The sequence below is a fragment of the Lampetra planeri genome, chromosome 12 (assembly GCF_965212315.1).
Source record: "Lampetra planeri chromosome 12, kcLamPlan1.2.h2, whole genome shotgun sequence".
Lineage (NCBI taxonomy): Eukaryota > Metazoa > Chordata > Hyperoartia > Petromyzontiformes > Petromyzontidae > Lampetra > Lampetra planeri.
This window is the reverse complement of record NC_136118.1, coordinates 8,480,156-8,503,083: the sequence shown is the minus strand read 5'-3', so window position 1 is coordinate 8,503,083 and position 22,928 is coordinate 8,480,156. Positions and strand designations below refer to the sequence as shown.

The 22,928-nt window shown below is 51.5% G+C and overlaps 1 protein-coding gene across 2 annotated transcripts in view; it reads left to right on the top strand.

The window, feature by feature from the left end:
• Window positions 1-9,100: 9,100 nt before the first annotated feature.
• Window positions 9,101-22,928, top strand: part of LOC144721622 (homeobox protein EMX1-like) — a 53,504-nt gene continuing 39,676 nt past the window's right edge. For both annotated transcript variants that reach the window (XM_078599410.1, XM_078599408.1), the window contains exon 1: window positions 9,101-9,623. In XM_078599410.1, coding sequence (XP_078455536.1) covers window positions 9,116-9,623 — 508 coding nt within the window. In that variant the 5' untranslated portion in view covers window positions 9,101-9,115. The remainder of the gene's footprint in view (window positions 9,624-22,928) is intronic.

Below are 22,928 nucleotides of genomic sequence, written 5' to 3'. Positions count from 1 at the left end.
CATGCAATGAAGCAGTCACGTCGAAAAACAACAAGGGTACTGTATGAAAATAATTGAGACTTTGAAAAATATCCGACGACTCGCCTAATAACAGCGTGTTACATAGATGTGTAGACCTCCCATAAGCATCGTTGGCTACGAAAGAAGTTCGACACGCGAAAACACAAAATCACACAAACATACAAACAAATAGAGTCCATGTATGCAATGATGGGGGAACCTAAAACAATCTCCACATATTTTATTCGAACAGTTATACTCATCCGCTAGCGAGCTTAATTATATAACGTCACATCATGTTGCGTGGATTGAATTAAAACAAAAACCCTCATGGGTGAGCGTTACCGTGATGGGACGAACGAACTGATCTTCGTTGGCATTGCACGGCCACTCGCCAGCCCACCAACTGCTCATATCGCAACTCATGTACACCGCCACAATCATTATTATCATCATCATCATGGGACCTTTCGGCAGTATCAAAGGATGAAAAATAAGAAGAGGTTTTTTACCCTTCCTGGCAATCAAACAGGAGGTGTTAAGATGTTCAAACGCCTTTCGAAGTCTGTCTCTGGTGGAGGCCAATCAGTCTTCACAGACACTGCAAACACAATTATCCGAGCGTGTTTTGTTTGCATGTTCACCACAATCACGCGTGGTTAATGCGGACTTGATTTTTCGCAAAATAAATCTTTTTGCTGTTTGAACATCTTAACACCTGTGTTTTTATTTTTGCCCGAAAGAGTAAAACCCCCTTCTTATTTTTCATACCATCATCATTGAGCTGACGATAATAATAATGATATTTAATAATCCTCTACTCATGCAGTGACACATGAAGCTCACGACGGCGTCCCTTGATTCTCCTAACACCCTGTGATTGCTCTCGAGAGCCGAGAAAGGCGTAAGTCCCGCAAAAAAAAATGATTCGTAATTCCCGTGATTTAAGGAGCTTACATCAGATAAACTTAGTAACGTGCGCGGCCGCCTCGCCTAAGTAGCCAGACGCGGGTTGGGTTTTTAAAAAATATTATTATTATGCTACTTTGGCCGCTTAATTACGAGAGGAGCTCGAGATGAATGGTGGGTTATTACAGTCGGCATCCTTAGCGCGAGATCACGGCGTAGGATCCGTGGCTCGAAACACGCAAAAAAAATGTGAAGGTTTTTTTTAGCTGCCAAATGTACCGCAGGTTTAACACACGTGGCAGGGTAAAAAAACCCCATCATGATCATGTTTGATTCTCATCATCAGCATAATCAGCGTTGTCATCATATCTCGGGATCATTGATATCATCGTGTTTCGAGGACACTCAACACCATGATCAATCATCATAATCATCATCATCATCATGTCTGGCTATCATCATCATCAATAATCATGTCTAGCGTGAATCATTATGTCTCGAGGTCACTCAACACGATCGTCAATCACCATTATAATAATTCGGAAATATTAGTCACTTATCACCAGCATCGTCTAGAGATTCATCGTCACCTTCATCATCATCATATTTCGTGATCATCAGCGTGATAGCAATCGTATCTCGGAGTATTAAGTCTATTGATTAACATCGCCATGGTGTTCTATCATCTGTTGGATGTTCCCGCATGCCAGGAATCTGAAGGTGCGCTATGTAATTCAAGACAACTGGACGAAAGCGACCGCTATTCGCTCAAATCGTGGCGCGTTTACGTGATCTCCCTTCGCATGTTACTGTATTGCATAAGATTCCATTGCATGTCCCATAACCCCCCCACCCACCTCGGACCCTCAACCCCTATATCCACACGATCATAGTTGGCGTCATTAATAACATCGTTAGAAGCCATTTCTTTCAATGCTGCCGCATGAAGACCTCCACACGAGATGTTGTTTGATCATACTTGCCCGAGGTGGTCGGTGCGACTCGATGAATGGAACAATGTGACCGGTCCATCGGTTAGCACCCGCTCAGGGACGTTAGCCCATGGGTCGGGAATCGAACTCAGCTCATCGGGTTTACAACGCAGCGTGCCAACCACTGCGCCACCGCTCCTCTTCTTCGTGTCACGAGCACGGGATGGGCGACGCTCGCACGCTGCCTCTCGCGCAGCTCTGTCACGGTGAACGGAGCGCGGCGAAGACGCACAATGTTCCGTGGGTTTGGGGGTATTATCTCTGTGTGTGTGTGTGAACGCACAAGCCTTCGACACTTTAACGTGGCCTCAAAGTGCACCGAGCCTGGCACAAGTGCACCTAGCCTGGCACAAGTGCCGTCGTCACGGCTGTTGTTGCGTGTGTATGTATGCAGACGTAATTGTGCTGTGTGTGTGTTTTTATGGATGTACGTATGTGCACGTGGTGCTGGCCGGTCCTGGGCATCAACTAGGTCGACTCAGCCTTAAATTAGTCAATTGAGTTCCTGGTGCAGCATAATGCGCTGAGGATACAAAGGGGGCCGGGTGTGGTGACCGTGCTAATCGGAGGTGCGATGAAGAACAACAAACTCATCGCAAGAAGCGGTTCTAAAGACCTTCATGGGTCTTCGCAAAAAGCACTTGCCCAAACAGACGATGCAGGCTACACGGAAGATCATTTGTCTTTTCTACGCATGTGTTTTATGGCTTTTTTTATTGTTCAGTCCCCACTGTGTACGTGCTCATGTATATGTTCGGATCGGTGACGGCATTGTGCACGTATGTAGGTATGCACGTGCGTGTATAATATATATGTGGGCTAGAGAGTAAATCACGGCCGTCTGCACTCCTTCGATGCACAAGGAATAGCAAAACGACGACATTCTCTCTCTCTTTCTTTCTCTCTCTCTGCTGAAGCCCTCTCGTGGCGCTCAGACCTCGACGTCGACATTTAGCTCTTGACCACATTTATATATTTATCTCTGTGGGTGTAGTTATTTTTCATAGTTTGTTGTGTATGAGTGTATGCACGGATTTGTAATCGTGCTCTGTGTGTGCGTATGATGTGCACGTGCCGTTGTTATAATGGTGTGCACGTGTAGAGACGTACGAATACGTTAGTGTACGGATTTGTCGTGGTAGTGTGTATGCACGTGGACGTGTGTATCGTGTGTATATTTGTGATTGTAGTCTTGGTAATGGGTGTACATGTGTACGTGTATGCGTTGTATTGGAGGTTGCGCACTGAACCCTCCATGTTAAATGCCAGTGTGATATAACTTTGGTATACAGTCACCTTTGACGTTTCAATAAGTTATCTTTAATAGCAAGCGCCGCTTCTTACGGGGTTTCACCGCACGAATTGCACTCCGAACACCTCCCGACATAAGTTCTACGTGTGGCCACGTGGAACGTCTCAGTGGCGAGTGTGATACCGGAACTGGTCCAGGACTCGACTATTCGTAACCCCCCCCCCCCCCACTGACCAGCGTGGTGAAGTATGGTCAAACAGCCATCATGACCGAGGCGGCCTTCATCAACAGACAGTAGATGAACTATGTCTGAAAATGCGTGTTGTTAGTTTGTGTGTGTTGGGAGCGGTAGTGTAGTGGTTAGCGCACTGCGCTACGAACTCCGGCGATCCGAGTTCGATTCCCGTTCACGGCCGCCACCACCGGTGACGATTATTTGAACCGGTCCTGGGACTCCCCTAGGTCGACTAAGCCTCAAACGAGTACCTGGTGCGGTGTGTAAACATGGCCACTGGGGAGACAAAGGCGGTCGGACGTGGTGCTGGCCACCCACACCCCCTCGTCTACCGTTCCGGCCTTCATTGGTGCTCGCTAACAGCACTTGCCCCTACAGTCTGTTACAGGCTACACGGGGGACCTTTGTCTTTTGAGACTTCATCCGCGTGTCTGACACAGCTGCGCCCACACACACATCCGACGAGTGCACGCGTGTCAAATGTGCATTTGCTGCTTCGCTTTATATTCGGTACAAACGTAATACGTGTTAATTAAACGTAATGATTCGTATAATAACTGACAATACAGATATTGACGCTTTGGCCGGCTGACTTTCTTCAGACGCGATCTCATGCGTCGACACGCATCGCGCATGCATGCGGCAATGTTGTGTTTACTATTCATCCAAACAAAAACGATACAATTACGCCTCCCGGAATAACAACTCACCTCGGAACGCCTCTCTCCGAGTTTCAAGCGCACGTTTTCAGGAGGATTCCTGCAATTGGTGACGTGTAGCCAATTTCATTTCAAGTAACCATCTCATCACAGCCGGTGGTCATATTTGCTCTCGGCGAGCACGTTGACAACAAGGGACCACGGCGCTCAATAGAGGCCGCGTAGCTTCCCGAGGCAAAGACAAAGATCCCCCGTGTAGCCTCGCACAGACGGTTGGGGCCAAGTGTTGTTAGCGAGCACCTGTGACGACCCGGAGCGGCGCACGAGGAGCGAACAGCGTTGTTCATGTCTCCGCACGGTACTGGGTAATCCATTTAAGGCTGAGTCGACCTAGAGAAGGCTCAGTTCCGTTTTATATATTCGACACGTACATGCGAACACACGCAGAAGCGCTGTACTATTTAGCTGTGCAAGTGATTTATGTCCAAAACACCAATGCCTTTCGAATATATAATATGGGAATTACAAATGATACAAATATCTCCTGTACAGCCTGAACAAACGTTTGGGATGAAGTGCTATTCGACAGGACCTATGAAGGCGGGCACGCTACACGTGGGGGTGGGTGGCCAGCACCACGCCCGACCGCCTTTGTCTCCCCAACTGCGATGTTTAAACACCCCACCAGGTACTCATTTGAGTGGACAAATTGGTAGGCACAGGAGCGGTTCAGATAACCCTCACTGGCGTTGACCGTGAGCTGGAATCGAACTCTGGTGACACACACACACAAACAAAAGTGCTGCTCGCGCAGTACAGCAACGCGTCACATATTCGCGTTCTACTTGAGTGTAGGCAAAGTCACACCACTGCACCGCATTGTGCCCCGCGTGTTGACACACACCACTCTGCGTCTACATCTAAACGCGCGCGCGCGCGCGTGTGCGACCCGGCTGTGGATTAGATTGCACGAGGAAGGAGCATTATGAATGCACTTAATTATAGCCACTCATTAAAATTACAGCTTCATTACGCGGCCGCTTGAAACGAGAGACAATGGGTAGTGTGTGTGTGTCTCTCTCTCTCTCTCTGTGCGTGTCGTGCAGCGGTTAGCGCGCTGCGCTACAAGCCCGGCAACCCGAGTTCGATTCCCGCTCACGACCGCCAACACCAGTGACGATTATCTGAATCGGTGATGGCCATCCCCTAGGTCGACTCGGCCTCAATTGAGAGCCTGCTGCGGTGTGCAAACATCGCCACTGGGGAGACAAAGGCGACCGGGCGTGGTGCAACAAACCCACCCCCTCGTGTACCCTGCCGCCCTTCATAGGCGCTTGCTAACCGCACTTGCCCCAAAAGTCTGTTCAGGCCACACGGGGGAATCTTTATCTTTGTTGTGTTTTCGTTTCGCTTCTGCGTGGAGGCGCGCGTGCCCAATGCCGCCGCTGCTGCTGCCGCTGCTGCTGCTGCCGCTGCCGCTGCTGCTGCTACTGCCGCTGCTGCTGCTGCCGCTGCTGCTGCTACTGCCGCTGCTGCTGCCGCTGCTGCCGCTGCTGCTGCTACTGCTGCTGCCGCTGCTACTGCCGCTGCTGCTGCTGCCGCTGCCGCTGCCGCTGCTGCTGCCGCTGCTGCTGCCGCTGCTGCCGCTACTGCCGCTGCTGCTGCTGCCGCTGCTGCTGCTGCTGCCGCTGCCGCTGCTGCTGCTACTGCCGCTGCTGCTGCCGCTACGGGGCTACGGGGTTTTCGGGAAACCTCTTTAATCCCGGCAGCGAGTCGTGATGAGCGCGCGTGATGCGTCCGATTATTATCGACTCCCGTGCACTTCAATCCCAACTCTTGTGCGCTTTTAAGAGATCGTCACTATTATCGTCGTGTTTTTTTTCGTTTTTTTTCTTTTCAATAATTTCTCACCCGATATGAAACGCAAATAATGTTTCACCAGTTACTTTCAACAACGCCGCTAAGGTTGCCTTGTCGGCGGTAAGGCAATACCACAAGAGCAACTTTCTTTAAGGGCATCTGGTAACACTAAGCACTTTTCACGCAAGATGTTGCACACTACCGCACACACACACACACCACCTTATATATACACAAACACACCACCGCACATACAATATCGCACACACACACACCACCTTACACACACACCACCACACACACACACCACATTACACATATACACACCCACACCACCTTACACACACACACACACCACATTACACATATACACACACACCACCTTACACACACACACACCACACACACACCCCACATTGCACACACACACACCACCACCTTACACACACACCACCTTACACACACACCACATTACACATACACACACACACCACCTTACACACACACACCACACACACCCCCCACATTGCACACACACACACCATCACCTTACACACACACCACCTTACACACACACCACATTACACAAACACACCACCACCTTACACACACACCATCTTACACACACACCACATTACGCATACACACACACCACCTTACACACACACACCACCACACACCACCACACACACACAAACCACCGCGCATCACGCAAACACGACGAGGCGAGACGGATGTGGCATTGAATCAAAATGATTCGCGGAACATCGTTCCTTGAGTGCTCCGCTTGGGATCAAGCGCCGCCTGCACCACGCGTGCTTTCCCGTCGGCCTTGTGCGGCCACGACACGAAGGAATTGTCCGTTCAGAATTCCAGCAGCGAGAAGTGCATCGCCATGTGTCGGAATAGGGCCCTGGTAACCGTGACGTCAAATAACTCAGACGTGACGCCGCTTCGATGCGCCCGCCTGTTTATCCGCACTTAAGAAGACAACTTACGAAATCACAAGTTGAGTGCACGCGTGACAAGAGTAGAGGACAACTGATTGTTTATCAGACTTCAGCGATTCGCTTTCACGGCGACGTGGTCACGCGACCCATCGCAGCTGTGCGAGACCCCGTGGCAAGCAGTCGCGGCGGCGGTGGCGGGAGGGGGTGGTGGTGGTGGTTACGGTCAAAAACCACGAGCGCATTACTCGTGTGAGTTACTCAGTTCGAAAGCCCCAGACACACCCCGGGAATCCGCGAGGGGTCTCGTACACTCAGCGAGCGGCACAACCAAGAGGCATTGCTCACTCATCCGTGCAGGATAAACAAAACAACCCCCCCCCAAAAAAAACAACAAGAAAGATAAACAAATAAAAAGAAACACCCCGGGAATGGATTTAACAAACAAACAACAACAACAACAACAAAAGTAACCACTGCTGCTCCGAGTTGCGGAGAACAGCGACAAGAACTACGGATCGTGCGGCTTTGAAGTTGTCCGTTCATTGTGCGCACAGAAACGACTCGGGACCGAGACGGCTTTCTCCCCCCAAAAACCTCCCACTCCAAACGCTCTCTCCACTCTCTACTCCCTCCACTTTTATCTTTCCGCTCCGCTCCTCTCTCTTTCTCTCTCTCTCTGCCGCTCTTCCAAACCTCACACAGCCACTCCGACTCCGAGTCCCTCCCTTCCCTCTCTCTTCATCCAAAAACCTCCTTCCTCTCTGCTCTTCTACCCACGGTCCCACCTCCCCTTCCCTCCCTCTCCTCCTCCCCCGCTCCCTCCCTCTCTGTCTCTCCTATCCCCTTTCTCTCCTCCCCCAAAACTCTCCGCCCCCTCCGCTTCCCCGCGCCACGCTCCCTCCCACGACCGGCCCTCGTAATAGTGACCAATCAGCGCACTAATCCATGCTCAGCACCGCCCTGGCCTCGCTTAATGAGATCATGCTTTGAGAGAGAGAGAGAAGGGGGGGGAAGGAGTAGGAGGAGAGGGGGGGGGGTAGGGACCCGCCTTCCGTGCCTTGTGCGCGCGCAACTTCTCTCCCCCCCCCGACTCGGGCGACAGGCGACCGCGCAGATATGGAAGGAAGAGGTTCGCTCGCTCCCCTCTGAAATCGCCACCGCGCTCGGCTTCAGTTGTGCGAGGCCCGGCGGCGAGAGGGCGGTCCGCGGTTCGGCAGCGAGTCTCTGGCGAGCGGTAGTCGGACTAAATGCTCAAGTGCTTTGTAGCAGTGACGGTGGTTGGTGGTGGTTGGTGAGCGAAGCCTGCGTAACTTGGGACTTGTCGTGCGCGTTACACACACGCGCGCGCGCGCGAAGACACACACACGCGCACACGCACACACACTCTCTCAGGCATATACTGATACACGCGCACACGCACACGTGCAGAGATAGGTACACGCGCACACGTACTTACACATACACAGAGCGACACGCAACGATACGCGTACGAAGAGAGACGCACACACACACGCGCATACTTCACACGGAGATACGCGAAGTTATACTGCGGATTACATGCACTCACACGCTTAGGCGCACAGAGACACACACGCGCGCACGTAGACACACACGAGCGCGCGTAGACACACACGCACACACAGAGATCTTTGCAGACAAGCACAGACACAGGCGGAGTCAGACGCGTTCCCTGCTGCTGCAGTCCACATCACTCGAGTACTCCATCGCTTGTAAAGTACGTGTGCACACACACGCACACGCGCAAAGTCGCCGATACATTATCACGACCGCGACTACTCTAACACTCACAGTGACAACAGCCGAGGACGCTGCATCGGCTGCCTATAAAAAGGGAGCCGCACTCATCAAGGGGTCGCGAACGGCGACCTGGCAGCGCGCTCGCTCGCCGCGCCAGCGAGCGCGCGAGCAACAAGAAGAGTGTTGTGTCATCGATCAACAAAGAGCGTTTCATCGATTGGGCTCTCCTCCTCCTCAAGTCGGGCTGACGCATGTGTGCGCAGCTCGCAGACGACGCGCACGGCAAGAGACACGCGCGCTGCAGGGAGACATCGTCAAGCTCGCCGGGGTTGACATGAGATAGAAACTGCGCCGGGGCCGTCTTGCGTCTTTGCATCACCCCCACCACCCCCTCATCCTCCTCCTCCTCCCCACCAGCGCCGAACAGACGTGGCGAGGGAAAGGAGGCAGCGAGCGACTCGCCTCCTCCTCCTCCAGCCCCGTCTCGCCCTGCACCCAACATGTTTCAACCGGCGACCACCAAGCGCTGCTTTACCATCGAGTCTCTGGTGGCCAAGGACTGTCCGGCACCCACCAGCCGATCAGAGCAGCAGCAGCAACAGCAGCAACAGCAGCAACAGCACGAAGCGCCGCTACGGCCGGCCGCTCTGAGCTTCGCCGGCAGTCATAATCATCAGCATCACCAGCACCAGCAGCACCATCATCACAGCTCGGCGTCCGTATCGGCAGCCGCGGCGGCCGCTGCAGCCGCGGCGGCAGCCGCCGCCTTCGTGCCCGCGTTCCCGCAGCCCACGGCACGGGCACTCTACCCTCACCCTGCCGAGTTGCTCTACTCGGACCCCGGCCATCACCCCGGCTCGGCTGGGGGTCCCCTTCAAGTCCCCGCGCTGCCTCCGCACCACCACCTGCAGCATTCTCATCCTCTGTTCGGACCCCCGCAGCGAGACCCCATGACTTTCTACCCGTGGCTGCTGAATCGACACAGATACCTCGGCCACAGATACCCAGGTGAGAGCCGAGGCCCCCGGGGGTTGTGTAGGGGGGTTGTCACGACGTTGTCGCTGTGCGGCACACGTGCGGTCATTGTCGCCGGTGGCTGTCGGGGTTGGAGTATGTGTGCGTGTGTGCGCGTGTCAATAGGATAAACTCAATGCGTATCCTGTGTGGCATACGACATATGCTCTGTGTGTGTGCTGTGTGCTGTGTACGAACTATATCCGCTACGAGGCACTGTGTAATTCTAAAGGATATATATATACACACGCACACACACACCGAGCCGAACGTTTAATGTGAACATTTTGTATGCGTGTACGTATATCGTCAATACCGTGTGTATACGGATGTATGTGGAACTTTTTTCGCGCCGTACGTAGCCAACCGTGCTAGCCGGGAGTTGCGGGCGTACCTGGCGCGCACAATCTGCGGCGTGCCGTGCGTCTTTGCCTCGCGTGCAGTACTTTTTAGTCCACGTACATTGTGGGGGGAGCGGTGGCGCACGAGTTTGCACATTGTGCTACAAACCAACCGGACGCGTCCGATGACTGGCCACGGCTAACATTAGTGGCAAGTGGCGAGCGGCAAAACCTGCCCTAGGCCTCCCCCCCCCCCCCCGCTATAGGTCGACTCTAATGTGTACCCGCTGCGGTGTGTAAAGTCAGAACTGCCTGGGGAGAGACAAAGGCGGTCGGGCTTGGTGGAGGCCACACCACACAATCGTGCGCCGTGACGGCGGTCTTAATAGGTGCTCTCTAACAGCATTTGCCATACGGAAGAATGTGTGTCTTTGAATACTGTAAAGGTTGTCGCTTAAGAATGTACCCGTTTCGTACGTTATGCGCACGTGTTAGATGTAATGGATACGATAAATACAATCTTGATTTGAAGCTTTCGTGACTGCAGGAATCCATACTCTTTGGTAAAGTGACTTTAGCGAAAGAACCAACGAGTACGATAAAGACATTGACGCCGCATTATCGATACAAGCTGGATAATTAGGCATTAAACGACTTGCGGTACCGCTCCCCCGAATGAAACAACAACAACAACACCGCATCTCCGCGCACGCACACGCGCGCACACACGCAACACATTCATCGCGTTCACTGACATTTCGCATTTTTGTTGAATGTCACCGAAGCGTGTGAGGACGATATCGTTTTGAGAACGGCGATCATGAACGCGAGGACGCGGTGGTAACCTACCAAACATATATCGCATAGGGGTGGGGGGGGGCACGTCGCATCATGTGAGTGTTCGACAGAAGGATGCCTGCATCTTCAATGGGAGTCGAACGCAATTCCTTCAACGTACGAGCCAAATACATATCTCCAATGCCTGCGCGTACAGTTCCAGAAGTGTCGGCACCGCATGTGTCACTCCGCGATACGCCGATGTCGCCTTCGTTAAACGCGGCGCTCATCGGCGTGGGCCGGGGGGGGGGGGTGGTGAACGACGACAATTTACATTTAAGACGATATTCTTTCTGTGGAGTAAGTCCCCCGTTGAGCTAAAACAGCTCCGAGTTACAACGACGATCACAACCGGATCTCAATAACGCCGGCAGCGTGGAGAAATGGGATAACAAAAACCGTCTCGTCGAGTCGTACCGCGCGAACGCGTTGCGAGCTGCAGCTGGGAGATGAATCGTGGAGGATGGACGAGGATGATATTTCTCTCGTCCTGTATTGTACAACAACAACAGCAATTGTAATTCAGAGCCATGTGTCAAACTACTCGGTGAATGAAAGCCTAACGAATCACCCTCCCGCAAGCCGTGTTCGCCGTGGCGGTTGTTTGGCCATACATCGCCACGTCGGTGAGTTGCCGGTTGGTGGAGAGAGCTGGCGAGGGACACGCACCGCTCGTTACTTTTTGTTCGAAAAATGTTACCGGGAATCGAACTCCGTGGGTGCCCGCGTTTCAAAGCGCAACGCGCCAATCACCGCGCCACCGCTCCGTGCTCTGTCGGGAAACGCGCGTTTGGAGTGTTTGGGTGCAATAAAGTTACACGTGATAAGCCAACTTCGTTGAGCTATCATTTGTGGCCACGTCGCTTCTGAAAAAGAGCTACATAGCTCAGTGGGCCTTACCTGGTGAAATAATAAAGTTGAGTTTAGTTTAGGAAGCTAGTCTAGAAAAAAAACAATCTCAGACTTTTGCTGTGGTTTACAAATCAGATGTCCATGAATTAATTATTACGCGTGGTTAACTCTGTAAAGTCACGCGCTTATGACATTTGTGTATATATATGAAACACAAAAGACAGGTCATTCAGCAGTTTTTTTTTATTGCTGTGGTTGTCCCACCTGATGACGATTGCTTGTGTTGCGATCGAAACGTCGTGATCTATTATTTTTCTACCTACGTGACTTTACCGAAAGAACCAAAGAGTGTGTGAATTTAAATTATTTCGGAAATGGCTACAAACACAATGCCAATGAAACGTCTTCTCATGTCGTTTGTGTGAGTGTAAATTTGTGCTCGCTAACGGCACTTCCCCCAACAGTCGATGAGATTCTACGGAGCAATTTTGTGTGTGTTGTATGTGTGAGTGGCAATGTGCTCACGACCGGCACTTTCCCCCAACAGCGTATGAGGCCACACGTGGGACATTTGTTTTGGTGTGCGTGAGAGTGAGGTTGTCCATGCTTGATCCACTCTCGTGCCTTCACGCTTCATGTGGATGTTTTTAATCGCCACGCCGCGTATGCGCGTGTGCGCACGTGTGTATACGTGTATGTATGTATATATGTATGTATACGCGTCCGCGAACCGTCTTTGTAATGTATGTATGGTTAGTGTGCATGTGAGTGAGTGTGTGTATGTGTCTCAAATGAGTACCTGGTGCGGTGTGTATACATCGCCACTGGGGAGATAAAGGCGGCAGGGCGTGGTGCTGGCCACCCACCCCCTCGTGTACCGTTCCGGCCTTTATAGGTGCTCGCTAACAGCACTTGCCCCTACAGTCTGTTAAGGCTTTACGGGGGATCTTTGTCTTTGTACGTGTGTATTAGTGAGCGCTATGAACCCGGCGCTCGGAGTTCGATTCCCGCTCACGGCCCAGACCAGTGACGATTATCTAAACCGGTCGTGGGCCTCCCCTAGGTCGACTTAGCGTAAAAATGAGTACCTGATACGATTCGTAAACATCGCCACTGGGGAGACAAAGACGGGACGGTGTGTGCCTCGCCACCCACCCCCTCGTGTCGGTTCCGGCCTTCGTAGGTGCTCGCTAACAGCACTTGCCCCAACAGTCTGCTCACGGCTACACGGGGTGTCTTTGTATGAGTAAATGGCGTTATATCAAGCAAAGTAATAATTTACTTGCGTGCATGCATGTGTAGGTGTATATATGTGCATGTGTCAAAGTGCATTGGATGTGTGTAACTGTGCGTGTCTACTTGTTTTTGCGTGTGTACGTGTGCATAAGAACACGTGTGTGTGTGTTTTGTGTGTATGTGTGTATGTATATTTACTTGTGCGTGCATTCGTCTGTATATATATGTGTGCGTGAGTGCATTGTGTATGTGGCGGTGTAAGTTTGTGTCTTTGTTTACGAATGTGTACGATAACCGCACTTGCCTCAAGTGTCTCAAAAGGCTATGATGGAGATCGTTCGCTTTGTCTTTGCTCTATATACGTGACAGTATGCGTGCTTATGTGTATGTAGAGTGCATATATATATGTGTGTATATCGACTCGGCCTTAAATGAGTACCCGGTGCGCGGTGTGTAAACATCAGCACTGGGTGAGACAAAGGCGGCCGGGCGTGGTTCTGGCCACCCACCCATCCACTCGTGTGCCGTTCGGGCCTTTTAGAATAGTCGGCCTGCACACGGCACTTGCCGCACCAGCCTACGCGGGTGATCTTTGTCTTTGTGCGTCATCGAAGACCGCCAGACCGACGGATGTACCCCGGTGGTTTTGTGCTCATCACTGACAATTCGCAGGAGGCCTTTTGCAGCTAAAAGCAAAAGTGCAATCCCCCCCCTCCCTCCTCCTCCTCCTTACTTCTCGAGTTTAAAGCGAGTTGTCAAACACACAGGCACAGAAGCTCGCGACTCACGCGGTTTACATTTGGCAACAAAAAAAAATGTGATCGCTTGCAATGATTCCACAATTTAATCGCGTAGTTCTGTTTTTTTAAGAGCTCAACGTCGCAACTAAAACCGTGAATCCCCGTGGCACCGGCCAGTGCCACGGGGATTCATTGACGTGCTGCCAAGGGTCGTCTTCAAAAGTCATCGTCATCATCATCAGCACCATCGTCATCAGCATCATCATCATCATCAGCCATGGTCAATGCACTGCTGGTTAAAGGGCTCGTCTCAAACCACCGCCGTATCTCTCGCTACCCCCCACGCGATGTTAATAATAATCCCACTGCACACGGCAGCAGCTGATTTCATCGCTCCATCTCATCACCGGTGGAGCGTATGTCTCGGTCACGAGTTTCATTCCTTTTCTGCTGCTGCTGCCACGTCGTCGTTCTGTCCACGGAATCGAGGATGAATTATCGCAGGCAGCTTCTTGCCATGCATTTTTATTAGAACGCTGAACGTTTACGTTGCATACATCGTGTTGCGTTTGTTTACACATGTTAATGTGAGCGTGTGTATCGTCATTATTACAATTATTAGTATATACGAGTGTGTACTTTGTTTGTGAAACATAGGGAACGCCGGCTTACTCAGCGAGCTCCTGTATCTAAGCACGCGAATTGAGTGACGCATCCGTGAGCATTTTCTCAGGGCATGAACACAGCACGCAGATGCAGGGACTCATTATCCACAGGCGGTGTGAACTCAACTCGCACCCCCATCAACAACACGCCGATAGCTCCAGAACTTAGCTCCCATCGTCGCCGAGTGTTTGTGCACGAGACAACCCACCCATATGTGTATGATAACTGATAATATTGGTAATTATTATCGTAAAAAATGAATAATTCCTCGGGTAACAAAGTCTCGTTTGTTTTGTACCTCGCACGGATGTGCCAAGCCCAGCCCACGCACGTGGATACGAGCGCAGTGCACGCTCACTGCGGTAGTGCTCGCCTGTAGGACTCAAATGAGGACTACTACCTCCTCATGTGAGTACTGCACCCGAGTACAAATCAATCACGAGTGGATTCCCATTCATTCGCTCACGTGAAGATGACCACGACAATTTATTGGCACGCGTCCGCAGCTGATCTGTATTTTGTGTGCATTTGAAAAAAAAAAGATTCCCCTTACAGCAAGAGTGCTCAATATTCTAAAATCTCCTAATTAAATCTCCATCTACTCTTGGCTGAGTCCTCCAGAATCTCCTCCACCTCCTCCAATCTTACCCTCCCTCCCCCTACTACGCCTTCCCCCCCCCCCAACTACCAGACCCCCTCTGATGGATCTCTCTCATTGATTTTTGTTGAAAAGAATGCATATACATGTATAAGTGTGTCCGTGTATCTGTCTGTGTCTTTGCGCACGCCGCGTTGATGATACGGGGAGGGCGCTACTAGATTACGAATCACGGAGGGAGCGTGCAAACCTGGAGGTTTGATGTGCAAATGCGCCCGTGCGTGTTCGCAATGGGGCGCGTCGCTTATCGCCAATTGAACGTCATAGACAGATTAATGGGGGGGGGGGGGGGGGATGCCACTTAACATGTAAATGTATATCGCCCAACCGGTCGGTAGCGACCGAAAATTACAATCTTAAACAAAGTACAGGGCCTTGGGTGAAAGTCTGGGATTTAAATTGGATTTCGGAATTCAGGAGGGGCTGCTGGGAAGAGACGGAACTAACACCACCTCCCCTCTCCCCCCCCCCCACCAAAAAAAGCCGCCACAATTTGTTCGGGGTGGGTGCAATAGCCCTTTTTTTGCGGGGCGATAATTGGCAGCTTGGCACATTAAAGTCATAGTTCTGGGCCCGATGTTATCTTGGTAATTGAGAAAATGAAATATTTCACTCAAGGCTATGCCTCCCGTACAACGCGGGGGGGGGGGGGGGGCAACGTGGGAGATGTTGTGGGGGCATGCTGGATATTCGGAATATTTAAAAATTTCTGCTCACCGTGATGGCAAATTAGATAAAGCACTTGGGCGCGCGCAATGAGAGATAATTTTAATTAATAAAGTTTTGAGCATTTAGTCGCTGTTTACCGCCTTCCTCTCGCAACTAATTACGGGGAAATCACATCGATCATGAAACAAATTATCTAATTTGTTCGGCTTTTTGCGCCTAAATACAAGGGGGGGAGGGGGGGGTAGCGCCCCCTCGCTCCCTCCTATTGCGCCCAGAGGCGCGGTGCCTCTCGCTCTGTAATCACTCGGCGGCGCTCAACTCGGCGGCGCATCGTACACACAAAGGCAAAGATCCCCCGTATAGCCTTAACGGACTTTCGGGGCAAGTTCTGTGGGCGAGCACCCATGAAGGCCGGTACGGTACACGGCGGCCGGGTGGAGGGTGGTGGTGGTGGTGGTGATGGTGATCAGCGTCGTGCCCGACTGGCGATGTTTACGCACTGCGCCGGGTAGATACTCAGTTGAGGCTGAGTCGACCTTGGGGAGGCCCAGGACTGGCTCCGACAATCGTCACCGGTGTTGGCCGTGAGCGGGAATCGAACTCGTAGCGCAGTGTGCTAACCGATGCACCACCGCTCCACATATAGTATAATACAGCACACACCTAGTTGCTTCATCGCGTTGCAACGCAGCGTGGCATTATATACGTACAGCGTTAGAACGCAGCGTAGGTTTTGTACATAGCGTGCGTTAGGTACATGGTGTTGCGTAATGTACATGGCGCTATAACGCAGCGTACGTCATGGACATGGCCCTATAACGCAGCGTACGTCATATATCATGCATTACATTGTAGCGCAGCGCGATTGACCAACTTAGAGACCCTGCCCATGAATGAAAACGTAACATATATGAGACAATGACCTTCATAGCTGTCCAATGTCGGGGACGGCTGGAAAATGAACGTGGGGAGTGGTAGTGCCGTGGATAGCGCACTGCGCTACGATTGTCTGAACCGGTCCTGGGCCTCGCCTAGGTCAACTCAGCCTGCAATGAATACCTGGTGTGGTTGTGTAAACATTGTGACTAGGGAGACAAAGACGGTCGGCCGTGGTGCTGGCCACCCACCTCCTCGTGTCCCGTTCCGGCCTTAAAATAGGTGCTCGCTAACAGCACTTGCTCAAACAGTCTGTTAAGGCTATAAAGGGGATATTTGCATTTTTGGATAACGAACAGACATTCATTTGTAGTTAAATATATGTACGCATGACATAAATGAAGGTCTCCCTACACTGTGCGGGTCGAGGAGGCGGGGGGGGGGGAGTGTTTGACCATACTTCACCACGCTGGTCAAGTGCGGGTTAGGGGTGGCTTACCAAAGGTTCCGTCTGCACACGTGCACGTAGCGCAGTACACGCGTTTGTCTGCACGGAGCGGCAGGGACTGTAGTGTACGCTAATGTACATGCGTTTTAGACAATTGAGTTACATTCTCTCTGCTATGAAGAAGGGCCATTGCCCGAAACGTCGCCTGTGACATGTATAGTTGTTCCTGTCTCAGGCAGTGGTTTTTTTTGGCGAATCCGCTGGGGGGTTCTTGTAGTACTTTGTCCACCGCTTGGCATCACGAACACTGCTGTGTTTATTTCGCGTTGTTGGTTTGTGTTTGTAGAATCGTGATAGGCACTCCTCCCACAGCCCACTGGCAGTTGTATTGATGACAGAGAATACGAAACAAAACACATAAGCAGACGATACGTCTCATTCGTATACGTGTACGTGTGTGTATATATGCACACACAAACAGACCATCCCTTCTTGGAGTGCATCATTTTAGGAGCCATCGATGCGCGCAAACTCTGGACCGACTTCGACACCGAGTGTCTCATCGGCAGAGCCAGGCTTGCTTCATGAGCGTGTCCGCAATCATTTGGGGATGCTGCTGCATTGGCAGCGGTGCGCACAGGAACGATGTGACCATGGGGGGGGGGGGGACAACAACTAAATTACACTGCCTTCAAAAGTTTAAACAAAAAAAATATTTAACCGAGTTTTGGGCAATGGCAATTATTTTTGTGATTTTTCGTGATTTTTATTCAATGTGCTACGAAGAAGGCTCGTTGCCTGAAACGTTGTATATTATATAATTTATTTGGTTGCGCGCGTTAGGACACAATGTGCCGTTCTATGATTTCACCCGAACTTTAACAAAGACAAAGATCCCCTGTATAACCTTTAACAGTCTCTTGGGGCCTTTAACGAGTACCTATGAATGCCGGCATGGCACACGAGGGGGTGGGTGGCCAGCACCACGCCCTGCCACCGTCGTCTCTCCGAGTCGCGATGTTTACACACCGCACCAGATACTAATTTGCGGCTGAGTCGACCTAACGGAGGCCCACGACCGTTTCAGACAATCGTCGCTGGTGTTGGTCGTGAGCGGGAATCGAACCCGGGTTTCTGCCGGCCCCGGTTCGTAGCGCAGCGCGCTAACCGCTCCCCACGCAAACACAACAACAACAACACAATCTAGATAGCCTCTTGTTACAGCAGTCCTTTTGCCCACTTCAGCAATTGTATCTTGCTGGGGTTGTCCCACCTGATGACGGACGCTTGTGTTGCGCCCGAAACGTCGTGATTTAATTCATTTTATTTTATACCTACGTGACTTTACCGAAAGAACCAAAGAGTAACAACAACACACACACACACACACCTGTGGTTGTGCGCTAATTTATGTGGACGCGTGTTTGAGTTCAAGGGATTTGCTCTCACAGTCATGCTCGCGAAACAATGCGCAGCACTGGCAACTGCGAATCGGATTGTTGTTTTCTTCCTCCGTCGTAGGATGCGCCTCTGCGTAATTGGCTCACGACGCGCAACGCATACGCCGCACAACTCGAACGCTTAATGTGTTTTCAATCGAAGTTGATTGCTCCTCGGGCTATAATTCGTGTGACATAGCTGCCCGCTAATGAGCATACCAGGGGGAGGGGTGGCGGGGGGGGGGGCATAGCTGCTCCCGTTTGTAAGACGCACACGCAAAACGTGTGGCCGGTGTCAATAAAGTTGTACAAATCTATCTCTCACACACACACCAGATTATAAGACGCATCCTGTTTTTTTCTTTTTACTTTAAATGAATGAAAAAAATATATCTTCCGGAGGATGCGGTGCTGTTACGCACCTTGCTGTTCGCTAGCGTCAGAGTCACGGGGATTGCTGTGCGCGTGTGTGTGTGTGAGCTGTGTCGGCTACTCGTGAACCCACCCGCCGCTGGACTATCACGGCAGACTCGTGGCGAGCAAGGAATTCGAGAGTTCGCGATCGAATCATGAAAGTCGCGAAGCGTTATCACCACGACGACAGCCACGCGGTCGCCGTGGTTGATGCCTGACGGACACACGACGTTGGCGAGCAACCGATGAAGGCGCATCGTCCTGCGCAGCTACTGCGCGCAGCCTACAGGCCGGACGTTCCCACTTCACAGGCCGCATCGGACGCTCATTTAAGGCCGAGTCAACCCGAGGGAGGCCCGTGACAGGTGCGGATCGAGCGTGCTGCCGATGTTGTGCACGAGCGATGGGGTGCAGGGTGCGGGGTTCGGACCCGGCTCGCCTGGCTCGCAGTGCGGTGCGCCACCGCTCCCCATCGCCAATCATCGATTTGCTTGCACGCAAACACAAAGGCAGAGATGCCCCGTATAGCTTCTGTTTAGCAGACTGTTGGGGCAAGTGCTCTTAGCGAGCGCCTATGATGGCCCGCGCGGAGACGCGCGGAGGTGGGTGGCCAGCACCCACGCACGGCCGCCTTTGTATATCCAATGCCGACGTTTGCACACTTGTACCAGGTACTCATTTGCGGCTGAGTCGACCTAGGCGTTCATTTATCTGGTCACCGATGTTGGCTTGTGAGTGGGAATCGAACTCGCGTCGCGGGGTTTCGTCGCACAGAGCGCTGAGCAATTACACAGGCGCATCAGACGAGGACGATCAGACGCGCATACACACACCGACGCAGGTAAATGCGCAGCATAGAGGTACGTACACACGTACAGAGACACACACACACAGACACACGTATAGACAGGAAAGGCCCACGCAGTCACACACACACACAGGGATAGATGTTATATACAGTATATACAATTCACGTACACAGATACACATAGGCACTCACAGAGACACACAGGAAAGACGCACACAGGGACAGACACACAGACAGACACGGATACGCACACGAACTCAGACACACATAGGCAGAGATCTAGCATAGGCAACGACACGCGTACAAGCAAGGACACATACACACGGACACGTAAGAACGGCAAACACACACTGAAACGCGGACACGGATAAACACACACGCGCACGCACACACTCAGACACGCACAGGCACACATCCAACTTAGACACACGCGTGGACGCGCATACACACAGGCACACACGCGCTCATATCCACACAGAGGCGCACACGCTGGTGGACGCTTGTAACCGAATGCAACGGCATTGCGCGACTCGGGTTGATGGGACGAGTATGGCGCGACATTTCTGGCAACAACAACAAAAATATCCGAAATGTCTCCGCGTGCCTCTGCTCGGACCCCCCCTCCCCCCATCATCATCATCATCACAATCGCCGCGCTCACTCCCAGTGCTGGTGGCGGAAGGAGGAGGAGGGGGGACTTGCATCATGCGGTGTTAGTTTGATGGGGGGGGGTGATCGCCGCGCTTGTGAATAAAAAAAATTCGATGTCTGAACCCTGCTTCTGAATGACTCGCCACGTGTTCAATCGGGGGGGGCGGGGTGGGGCGGGCGAGGGGGGGTCATGTGGGGGGGGGGGGGGACACAACTTTGGCAATGTTACTCAATAGGAACCCCGTGCCTTTCACATTCCCAGACAAACTTAATTTGGAGAAAGTTACAAAAAAAAATCATCGGCGGGTGATTCGAGCACGATCAGCTGTAGAATTGTTGGGATGCGATTTGGGGGGGGGGGGGGTGGAGCTAAACCGCCCATCGGTGCAGCGTGCTGCGCAGGGGAAATCTCATAAATTGGGGGATTCTCTATGAGCATATATTTATTTATTTATTTCAGTCTGTGCTTGCGTGCGCCCATAAGGGGTCGTGCCAGCGGCATTCTGAAGCCCGTGGTGTTTAATCAAATACTGTCGGGCCTTCGTGATGAGTGCTTGTATTATATCTCTCTCTCGATGCATTGAAGGGGGAATGTTGAGCCGACACTTGTGCGCCGCACTTGCCATGAGTGGAGAACGGAGGAGGGATACAAAGGCGTGCGGTATTCATCGTCAGCAGATGTTCACGCGGTGAAGGTGATGACGCCTGCTGCGTTGCAGTGACGAACGCACACACAGGCAAACAACTCAACGCATTCGTGAATAACAACATTGTGGGCCTTAAAAATAAAAAATAACAATCGACGTTTCGGACAATGGCCCTTCTTCACAGCACATAGAGGAGCACGTAGGGGGTCCAAAAAGTCCATACATTAATTTTTAATGGATTTGATCATTTTGGTCGGTCGACTAACTTGTTTGTTCGCGTATATACGGATGTGTGTGTGTGGGTGCGTGCCTTTATACTTCTGTATTTGTGTGTGAATGTGCGTCCACGCGTGTCGCGGGTGCGCATGTTGTGTACTTGTTTGTGTCCTGGCCTATGTTCGTAGGTGTGTGTACGTGTCGTAGGGAGCGGTAGTGCAGCCGTTAGCGCGTTGCGCTACGAACCCTGCGACCCGGGTTCGATTCCCGCTCACGGTCAACAGCAGTGACGATTATTTGAACCGGTCCTAGGCCTCTCCTAGGTCGACTCAGCCTCAAATGAGTACCTGGTGCGGGGTGTTAAAATATTTGCACTGGAGAGACAAAGGCGGCCAGGCGTGGTGCTGGCCACCCAGCTCCTCGTGTGCTGTGCCCGGCTCTTATAGCTGCTCGCCAACAGCAATTGCCCCCAACAGTCTGTTCAAGGCTACATGAGGGATCTGTGTGTATGCAAGCTTCTATGTATCTGCGTACACGTACTTGTATGTGTATATTTGTGTTACTGTGTGTATATATACGCGTATGTATATGTATACACAAATGTATATGTTCGTGTACCGTACCGGCCTTAACAGCTGCTCGCTAACAGAACTTGCCCCGACAGTCTATACAGTATATAATACTAGACAACAACAACAACAACGAAAGTGAAGGGTGTTTGTCGTTGTTGGGTGGTGTAGCGGTTCGCGCACGGCACTACGAACCCGGCGACCCGAGTTCGAATCCCGCTCTACAGCCAACGACACAGGTTGACGAATAATTGAACCCCTGTCCTTCTCGTCTAAGATGTCAACTCAATCTCAAACGAGTGCCTTGTGTGGCGTGTGGTGTGTTAACGTCATCACTGGGGAGACAAAGGCGGCGCTCGCCACATAATCCCACGTGTGCCGTATCCGGGCTTCAAAGCCACTACTCGCTAACAGCCACACAGCCAGTTGAAGACTGTACCGGGGGGGGGGTCCTTTGTCTCTGTGTGCCCATTTTCTCGGTGCGTTAGTTCCCACTGACGACTAATCACAGATCTCAGGTTCAAGTGCAGGACACGCGCGCCGTGTCCCTGCAGTGTTCTCCGTGATGTCTGCAGCCGGCTAATCAGCGCGAGTTGCATGCGTCGTCACATTTGGCCCCAATGCGCCGTGGCAATTGGACCACATGTTTGCTTGCTAGATTGTATAAAACACTCCATGTTTTATATATCTAGTTTAACATCTGTGTGTCGTACTGTGTGTGTACAAGTACAGTCTTAAAGTCAGCCTGATTATTTGACCATGCTTCACCACGCTGGGTCAGTACGAGTGGGTGGAGATAATACTTTTAAGACAGTAAATACTAGTACGATGTGCGTGTTTTTATATATATAGTACTATACAAACTGCATGCTGTAATCGCTTTTCATCTGCTTCAGCGTCACTAATGGTCGGCGTTGTTTTATTTTTAATATATTTGTGTTTGGCCCCGAGACGCGTAACAATGTGGGACTTTATTCTGACTCTGCCCTATGATCAAAATCAATTGATAATCCGCACTGTAATTTTTATGGGCTCAATTCCGAGTGTTAGTTGCTACGCAAGGGTTTGACTGTTTCTATGCCAAATCGCATATAGTTAAAACTCCTTCTAAAACACCAACCCTATTTGTGCCGTTTGTAATTTTTAGAACTCTTCTGCAACATCAGCATTTACATAAGTCAGCCGCGATCGTCTACGAACTGAACTTACATCGTAACATATGAATGTTTTTT